The sequence below is a fragment of the Tursiops truncatus genome, chromosome 6, assembly GCF_011762595.2.
Source record: "Tursiops truncatus isolate mTurTru1 chromosome 6, mTurTru1.mat.Y, whole genome shotgun sequence".
Taxonomy (NCBI): Eukaryota; Metazoa; Chordata; class Mammalia; order Artiodactyla; family Delphinidae; genus Tursiops; species Tursiops truncatus.
The window spans coordinates 8255264-8265004 of record NC_047039.1 but is presented as its reverse complement, the minus strand read 5'-3'; the positions used below and the strand labels follow the sequence as shown (position 1 = coordinate 8265004).

Sequence of the window (9741 nt, the reverse complement as noted above, 5' to 3'; positions counted from 1 at the left end):
CTGCATCTCTCAGTTTCACATCTTGAGCTCACATAGCCCGCACCGGGAGGCTCCTGACGGCGACACCACCAAGCAGCCCTCCTTGGGGGAAGGTACCATAAAGAAAGAAGAGTGATTCAGGTGACTGTTCCTCCCTCCAGGCCTCCCTCCCTCCCTCCCTCCTCCCACTTCTTTCTCTTTCAATTTAGTGCTGGGCCCTGTGTGTGCTGTAACAGGAACAAGATAAAAGGAAGCACATTTCTCCTCTTTATAAATATATTCTTTTGAAATATTTTAATTTCACTTTTTCTAACAGCAATATAGAAACAAACAATCATAAAAAATAAAATTATAAATTGTCCATCGATTACGTAATAGCACTTGGTATTGCTACAGGGAGGAGGCCTGAGGCTGGGTCAGGTCATCTCAAGCTTGCCCGGGCTCCCCAGGCCTGTGATCACTGCTGAGCCCACGAAGGCGTCAGACATCACCCTGCGAGGCAGTGTCATGGAGACTTCGAGTTTTACACCCAGGGGTCCTTGAGGGATGGCAGGGAGACGGGTAGATAATGAGTAAAACTGCAACAGTATCGTATACGCGTGGTCAAGCTGGAAGGCTGCCCTGGGGAGCTGGGCACGCAGGTTAGGCTGCGACTGACTCAGACGTTTCTTGACCCACAGGAGGCAGGGACTTCACAAAGCCGAACTGACTTGGTTAGTTGCCTGTGTTCGCCATGGAAATAAGGACGCTAACAGACACTGGACAGTGAGTAAGAAAACACACCTGTCTTTTCCCCGCACTTCTCTTCCTGACTTCTCCTCCCCCCTTATCCCAAAATAAAATTCCCTTGGCATGAACTAAGCACAAAAGCTGAGACATCTAACCTATTCCAAAAAGTGCGCCTATTGCAAAACCTATTCCATCAAGTGTTCTTGATCTCAAAGAATCATTAGGTCAACTGAGCAACTAAATTGCCCAGTTGACTCCAACTCAACTGGGTTGACGAAATTCAGGTAAACCACTCAGCTGTGGCCGGACCCAGCTTTTTTAGTTACTGTAATGACTGGTTCCTAGAAAGAAAACTAATCAGTTTGGCCCTCTTTTCAGTTGTGGAATGCGCTTGCCTGTGTGGGTTCAAGCGTGTGTATGTGCACGTCTCTGAAGAGTGAGCGTGTGTGCAGGCTGGCCGGCCACCTCAAGACCTCAAGGGTTCTTCTGGAGGACGGCTGGTGGGCACGCCTCTGTAGGACTTGGCAGCGCTCAGACAGAACCCCTGAGGAGAGGCATCAACTAACTAGAGAAAACCTCCCTCCTTCCTGCCTGGGGAGGAGCCGGCCTGAGGAGGCCTAGCCTTCCACCGAGGGCTTCTTCATGGACAAATGCTCTGCGCCTCAGACTTCTGCCACTGCTCAGAGCCGAAGGAAAAACAGATCTTGGCTACGTGGTAATAACGTCTTTGAAGGAAGCGTAAACCCTCCGGCTCTTGGAAGCCACAAGAAAACACCAAATTCTTTTCTAACTAGGGACCGACCATCCACAAACTCCCACTCCTGGCCCACAAGAGAAAAGCAACCGCTCCCCAGTGTGGGTCACGGTGTGTGTGTGTGAGCATGCCTGGGCCCCACTGAAATTCTACAGGAAGACGAAGCATGAAAGACAGAGCAACAGGACGCCTCACATCGACAGTGGAACCCGGACGCAGTAGGACTGGTAACTCGGCGGGGGGGGGGGGGGGGGGGGGGGGGGGGGCGGGGGCGGTGACGGCGCTGAGTGAGTGGAGAGTGGCAGTTGGCAGTCCGTGGGTTTGGCAAAGCATTAGTACCGTCTTTGGAGTTCAAGTTCATGGATACGTGATCTGTGTAGCGTAATTAACAATGATTATTATTAACACATCAATATTCTACAGCCTTTAAAGAGCCGCGGAGCCCGAGGGAGACCACTCCCCTCCCCGGCCTCACTCCCTTATGACGCAGAGGGCTCGGCTAGATGGGTCAAAGGTCAGCCCACCCCCCCACCCCCCGCACGGGGCGTTCTACTGGGGTAACTTCCTAACTTGCTGAGGTCTCAGTCCTTACCTTGCCGATCCTCCCACTTGTCTTGAGGGAGAATCTTCTAAAATCAAACCCTGAACCTCTGTACTTGACCTACCCACTGGCTTCGCCATTTGGACAAAAATCAAACAGTTATTGACAAGTTAGCCACAGGTTAGTAACAGTCTGATTCAATTAAAATTAGTTGTTTAAGTCAGGCACAGAATCTCAGTGGAGGCTCAGGGCGAGCTTCTGGGGAGGGCACGAAGGTGACGGAGGTGACACCGTCGGAATACACCAGGAGGCCTCTGCTGCCCCCCCCTCCCCGGGGAAATCCACTCCTAGGTGCTCCCCAGGGTTGTAGCGTGGCAGCAAAGGGGCTCTTTGGAGGTTGGGACTGGTGTGCGTGGCCAGAACGGGCAGCAGAGGGCGGGTGTGCCTGCTCCCCCCCAGCTACACTGGTGGGACCACACACACTGGAAACAGTGTACCCCGCACTTGTAGGGCCGAGGTCGGAGACCTCATCCAGGGCACTGGCTGCGGCTCTGGCGCCTGCTTCCCCGAGCTCCACGTGTTACTCCTTTTGGTCTTCCTTTGCTGGTGGGTCCCTGTCGAGGCTGCTGAGTCACCCACTTAGGGTGAATTTGAGCCAGTACTTAGAGGACAGCAACAGTGACATGGGCGCGGCTAACATCTAATCACCTCCCCCTGGGGGTCGGTGCACCTGGGGAAGCCTTCTGCAAGAATCACAGCTTTGGTCCCCCTTTGGGTTCCCAGGTCATAGCACCAGTGATTCCGGAAACAGGAATGTGGGTCACTAAGGGGAGGATGAGACGTGTGCCCTGGGGACCCAGGTCTCACTGAACAGCGGATGCGGCAGCCCTTCTGCAGGACTCTTTGGGTATTAAACCAGGGCCAGGCATGGGGACACTGAGCTCCACAGCTGGGCCCTGAGAGCACGTGTCACAGGTCCCGGGGACGCCCTGCCTCCGGGGAGACCCGCTCGGGTAGCTGGGCCTCAGCTTCCTTCCCACGCCCCGCCCCCTGCCGCCCCCCACCGTCCACCTCCCAAACCCTCATTCCGGCTCCACCGCCCCGTTTAGGGCTTCTCAGCACAGAGAAAACCTGCGGGAGTTGATGTTCATCTTGGTGACCCCAATGAGCTTGAGTGGCGCGGAGAGACTGAAGGAGGAGGCGAGCGGGGCGTCGCAGAAGAGGTCGGACAGCTCGTCCCGCTCCTCCAGCTCGTAGGTGGCGTCGTTGAGCATCCGCCGGTGGAGGTCGCACGTCTGCTCGATCTTCAGCTTGTGGATGTCACTGCGCAGGCGCATGAGCTGCCGGGCCAGCTGCTGGTCCTGAAGCCGCATCTCCGTCTGCAAGGGAAGATGGGGGAGGCATCAGCGCCGAGCTGGGCCGGGGAGAGGGGTGGGGGGTCGGTGCTTCAGCTCCATAGTCCCGGACGGGCCCAGGCCCGTTAACAGGAGACCTAATGAAGGGCTTGCATCACCATTTGGGGTCCACCTAGAGAGAGTAGCCCGTTCCCAGCTCAGGGAGGTGAAAAGACACAGAGAGTGAGGTGACAAATAAGGATGTGCTTGGCAAACAATCCTTTGTGCTAAGCTAGATACTGTGTCAAAATCCTTCTGGAAGACATGCGTGTCAGTCCTGGCTTAAAGGTATTTCCAGCTGTCTCTCTGTTTACAGATATATATATATATAAATGGAGTAAGGGTATAAAGAATTGCACGGGAATGATAAACACCAAATTCAGGCGTCATTTCTGTAGCGCAGTGGTTATCACGTTTGTCCAGATTCAGGAGCACGGTTGCCTTTGGGCAGGAAGCAGTGACTGAACTTGGGGAAGGTATTCAGGGGCTTCAACTCTATTGATGATGTTTTGTATCTTATGTTGGGTGGTGGGTATGCCGTCACATTGTTTTTTAAACATTTAAGAATGTCTGCATTCTTAAGAATGTCTGTCTTAAATGCATTTTAAACATTTAAGAATTCGGCCTTGGAACCAAGTGCATTTCGGGGTAGAAAAATTAGCGACTTCACCAGTAAGCATTTCATTGCTCTGTTTTCTCTCTTCCATGTTTTGATGTACTTCTACAGATCTCTCTTATACAGAGTTTATAGGTGAGAAAAACCAAGATAGAAAGACTTGCCCGGGGATCAGCAAAGTGTTTAATGGAAAACGGGGTTAAAATTCATAGCGTCCTGTTCATTAGTTTACTTCTCAATCCTTGGGCATCACAACCCAAATGTATTGCCAATCAGAAATTGTATTGATCTAGAATAGTGCCAAATCAACGCTGGCGGGCTCACCAGAGGGCAGCTGGTCATTCATTCACTTATTTGGAGCCTCCAGCCATGCCTAGAACTGGGCTAGGTGCTGCCTAAGCCCTTCTGTAGGAGATGGGGGTCCAATTCGTCTGAAAGCCAGTGCCGGCTCACACCACTGCTTTATTTAATATGGTCTTCTGTGAGTTTGCCTTGAACCACTTCTCTTTGGGGTATCCTGTAATTTGAAGATGGTTCTCTTTGAAAGCTAGGAACCCTACGGCTCGGATCTGAACCAAGGCATTGGCCTCAGGGATTGCATCTTCAATCTGAAAAGATCCTTTTAAGTTGGAGAATTTCAGTTTTGAGCAGGTGTCTGGAAGTACCTGTGAGATGTGGTCAGCAGGGAGGCCTGGTGGGGGGAAGGGGCCATTTTTCTATGGCCAGTAGGTCTGGTCCAAGGTCAGAGAACAATTTAGTGTTGAAAACCCATCAGAGTCAGCTGAAAGGTGTGTGGGGGGTGGTTTGATAGTAAGGCATCTGTCTGTCCTTGGGCTGGACAAAGGCCACCTCGGTGGAGACACCTCACACGCCCATTGAGCTTGGAGGCGTTCGCCTCTGCATGAGGGGAAGGAAACGGCTTCCTGTGGGGAAGGTGATGCATGTCCCTCCACTTGTTGGAGCCCAACACCAGAAGAGGCTGATCATTCTGTTTCCTCACTAAGCTTGGTCCTGAGGGCCCACCACAGCGTGAGCAGCCCACCCTAGGACTGGCTTGCAAGACGTATTTCGTTATGACTCATGAATGTAAATCCACGTTGCACCTGATGCTCAAAGACACAGTGTTTGTTCCAGGGCTACAAGGAAAAGCAGCAGCGTTGGCCCCCTTCCCACCTACTCTGTGGGCCACACAGGAATTTTCCAAGGGGGACTCCACACTTAAACCCTAAACTGAGTCCCCGCTTAAGAGGTAACTCCACTGTAGTCAAGCCAAATCCATATAGAAATGAGTTTTCTCAGCCCCCGAAGAAACCTAAGCAAAACGTACAGGGCTAAGAGGCTTTTTTCCCCCCAGGATTTTTTCAATTGTGTCAAAGTACACAGAACATAAAATTTTACCCTCTTAACCATTTTGAAGCGTACAGTTCAGTGGCATTAAGTACTTTTCCGTTGCTGTGCAGCTGTCACCACCAACCATCTGCAGAACTCTTTTCATCTTGCAAAATTGGAGCTCTGTCTCCATTAAATGATAACTCCCCATTTTCCCTCCCCCCAGCCCCTGGCAATCACTATTCTACTTTCTGTCTCTGTGAGTTTGACTATCCAATTACCTTGTGTAAGTGGAATCAGTACAGTATTTACCGTTTTGTGACTGCCATATTTCTCTCAGCATAATGGCCTCAAGGTTCATCCACGTTGTAGCACATGTTGGAATTTCCTTTCTAAGCCTGAATTACATTCCACGGAACGTATACATCGCCTTTGGCTTATCCTTTCATCCATGGATGGATGTCTGGTCTGCTTCCACCTCTTGGCTCTCGTGAATAATGCTGCTATGAGCACAGGTGCACAGTACGTGTTCAAGTCCCTGCTTTCACTTCTTTTGGAAGTATACCCAGAAGTGGAATTGCTGGATCCTATGCTAATACTATGTTGAATTTTTTGAGGACCCGCCATACTGTTCTCTGCACCATTTTACTGCAGCCAGTAAATATTTTTATTCCAGCCAGTCCAGAGGCAGGAGTCAGCCCCTCTTTTAATTCTCCAGGAAATCACTAGTGATCCATGGGACTCGGATAAAGAGACATCACTCGGATAAAGAGACACCACCTACACACTTAGATTCTTCTGTCCTGAGTTTCCCGACCGCCACCCTCCCTGATGCCCCCTTTCTAGCCCCTCCCCACTCTCAGAGCCTCACCGCCCCTCACGCCTCCTTATCCCTTCAAGCAAAACCCAAGAAATCTCCCTCTTCCTCTTGCAGAGCAGCTTGATGACCACCTTTAGTTACTTCTTCCCTCCCTTGGGGTTTCACCTTCCACCTTAGAAACAACCAGCCTCTCCTAAGAGCCATTCTTATCTGACTCAGAGAATCAAACACGTTGGCTACAGCCAAGCTATTGCAACAGGGCCACGGGTCAGCTGCCACCCCCGTGGTGTGTGTATTTTCTCACCCCGTGGCAACACACCCTTTCACCAAATACTATACCGCAATTAGAGGATTGCTGGAGTTACAGGCAGCGCCTCTGAGAATCCTACAAGTAACTTTACCCTGCAGAGGCAACAGGCCACCCTGGGAGGGGGGATTGAAATCGGCATATCCCACAGCTGAGCCTTTGCCAGGGAGAGCATTAAACTCATGTTGATAGCTGAGTCACCAGGGCCAGGTTTTAGGGCCAGCATCTAAGTCTTTTTAATAAAGGCTCAAAACTTTATTGGGCCCTGCCCAATTTCAACATTCTGCACCTAGGCCTGGAGAGAAAGGTCCTACATGGTGAAATTCTTACTTTTCTTTGGCCAATATTGTTGTTTATATGGTGCATTACTTATGATCTATTTGCTTCTTACAGCTCTTGGAATGGACAGTATCCAGGCAGACAGGAAAACAAAAATCCCAAGGTGATCAAGGGCATTTTGTTCAATCCCGATTTCTGAGGCTGGAATCTAAGCTATCCCAGCCCAACAGCCACAATGAGCCTCTGATCGATGCTGAAGAGAAACTGGGTATAAAATCCAGGCCGTTTTCTCGGAACATGCTTCCTTCTCTATGAGACTTCATCTTGAACCATGGAAAGAGTTTTCATAACCTGTCTCATGACTTAGCTCAACTAAACGTCCAGTTATTGTTTTAATCAGCATTGTGTAGAAATAGAAGCCTGGATAAACCATGATTCGTTATTTGATCTTGGGTTTGGCCTCTGAGAAAGAGCCAGAGACGTGCTGTGAGGAAAGACCGTGAGGGTTGTCACTGAGGTGTGCTGCTGGATGACAACCTCAGATGCTGGGAAAATTTAATTTTTTTTTTTCAAATACGTCCTAGAAACCAAACTGGGTTTGTGAATTGATTTCCAGGGGATGCCGTTGACTCAGGCAGAGGCTGGAACATGTTTTTCGGCCTCCGCTTGCTCTGCAGCCCCAATCTTGGCGCTGGGGCAGGGACAGGCTGAATCTGGGTTCTCCTGATGCCCCTGGAGCCATTGTCTGCTGGGAGGGAAAGTCGGAGCAGAGCCCCAGAGCCAGGACAGAGAGCAGGGGGTGCTTCAGGCCCCAGCAGGGACTCTCCGTCGCCAATGGCAAGAGTCAAGCTCTACATACTATATGATAAAGTCTTCGGTTTGCAAACTTGGAAGGTCCTAGGCCAAGCTGCCGCCTGCACAGGTGAGGCTGACCTTTGGGAAGGACAGGGTGGTGCCTTCTGAAGGCCCCCAGGGCTGCCCCCAGAGGCTCTGGGTTCTGCTTTGGTCTGAATCTTTGTGTCCCCCTCAAATTCATATGTTGAAACCCTAAAGCCCAATGTGCTGGTATTAGGAGGTGGGCCTTTGGGAGGTGATGCGGCCATGCGGGTAGAGCCCTCACGATAGGATTACTATTCTTATGAAGAGACCCCAGGGGGCTTCCCTGGTGGCGCAGTGGTTGAGAGTCCGCCTGCCGATGCAGGGGACACGGGTTCGTGCCCCGGTCCGGGAAGATCCCACATGCCGCGGAGCGGCTGGGCCCGTGAGCCATGGCCGCTGAGCCTGCGCGTCTGGAGCCTGTGCTCCGCAACAGGAGAGGCTGCAACAGTGAGAGGCCCGCGTACCGCATTAAAAAAAAAAAAAAAAAAAGAGACCCCCAGAGAGTCCCCTCGTCCCTTTCCATCATGTGAGGACCCAGCGAGAAGTCTTTAACTCGGAAGACGACCCTCCCCTGACCATGCTGGGACCCTGACCCCAGACTTCTAGCCTCCGGAGCTGTGATAATTGAATGTCAGTCGTTTATCAGCCACCCCGTTGGAGATGGTTTGCTGCAGCGGCCTGAATGGATGAAGACAGTCCCAGTCCAGCCTATAAGGAGACGAGTGGCCCGGGGCAGGAGATGTGACCCCTTTGTGGAAAGAGGATGCTCGTCACCTCCCCCCACCTCATAAGGTTGCATCCTGGACATGAGGGAGCCCTAGAAGCCGTACACCCAAGAAAGGAATTTGTGAGAGGGGAGAGACGGGAAAGACAGGCCCAGATGAGCACACCCACATTCACTTGTCAGCCTGCACCTCAGCATCCTTTCACGCCTCCCTGCCCCCCTCCCACTCTCTGCACTCAGCCCTGCAGCCAAGAGGCCAGCAGCCAGGTTTCTCCCCTTCTTCAAACCTTTCAAAGGTACAACCGGCCCTCCTGGCTCCCTTGCTCTCTCCAGCCTTGAACTCCCATTCTGAGCCCCTGGTGCCTTGTGGCAGCCACGCTGGGTCTGTGTCCCCTCCCCCAGAACCACTCCTTCCCACGCCATCATCCACGTGCCCAGCTCAGCCCTTGCCCCCCAACCCTGCAGGCTGGGTGACACCCCAACCGTAGGTACCTCTTACGGCAACACCTACACACAGCATTGCCTGTCTCCTCACCAGACAGTAAAACACGCAGGAGAGATCAGGCCTGGTGCTCAAAAGGCATGGCTGAGGTGGAAACACAAGTTGGAATAAAGTAATATATTTTTTAAGTTAAAAAAAAAAAAGGCATTGATCGAATGAATGAATGAATGAATTCAATTCTCCTAGAGCCAGGTCTTGATTTTACACAGGTGGGACAATCCTAGGACACCATCCCTGACTTTCCCACCCAGGCTGCCCTCCAGGCCTGGGGAGAGGCCTCGAGTAGAATGAACAGAGCATCGGCTTGTGGGTCCAAAGTCCTTCACCACCACTCACTGGAGGTGCCCCTCTCGGCAAGTTGCTCAAGCTGCCTGAGCCTCAATTTCCTCATCTGTGAAATGGGTGCAATAATAATGCCTGCCTGTTCTGAGAATTAAATAAATAAAACATATATAAGACACTTGGTCCAGGACACGGGGTTCCACAAATATTAGTTCCACTTTATCCATTCTTCATAGAGCTAAGCCGTCAGTTATTTTTTCTTATTTCCCATAAGACATTCTTATCTCTCCTACTAGGTTTAGGAGTTCTGGAGGACAGCGTGATTCTCCTTTGTTCCCCAACTGCCTGGAGCAGAACTAGTCACCAGCCCATGCTTCCCACACACTTTGGGGGTGATTGCTCACACCTGACACCTGTGTCGCCCTTCCCATTGTTATCAATACCAAGTACGGCCGGCTGGGCTGATAGGGCAGTACTGGCATCTCGTCACCAAGTGGTCTGTCCAGAGTCACAGAGCCAGGAACACCGAAGCACCTCAGCATTTGCCGTGGAGGCATCTCCCAGGCAGGGGTGTCCTCAGCTTGGACACGATGGGTTCAGGCCCGC

General features: G+C 51.6%; 1 protein-coding gene across 3 annotated transcripts in view; it reads right to left on the bottom strand.

Moving 5' to 3' along the window:
• Window positions 1–258: 258 nt before the first annotated feature.
• Window positions 259–9741, bottom strand: part of FAM167A (family with sequence similarity 167 member A) — a 35097-nt gene continuing 25614 nt past the window's right edge. For 2 of the 3 annotated variants that reach the window (XM_033857568.2, XM_019932387.3), the window contains one exon: window positions 259–3382. In XM_033857568.2, coding sequence (XP_033713459.1) covers window positions 3119–3382 — 264 coding nt within the window. In that variant the 3' untranslated portion in view covers window positions 259–3118. The remainder of the gene's footprint in view (window positions 3383–9741) is intronic. The other variant, XR_004526881.2, reaches the window with a different exon arrangement.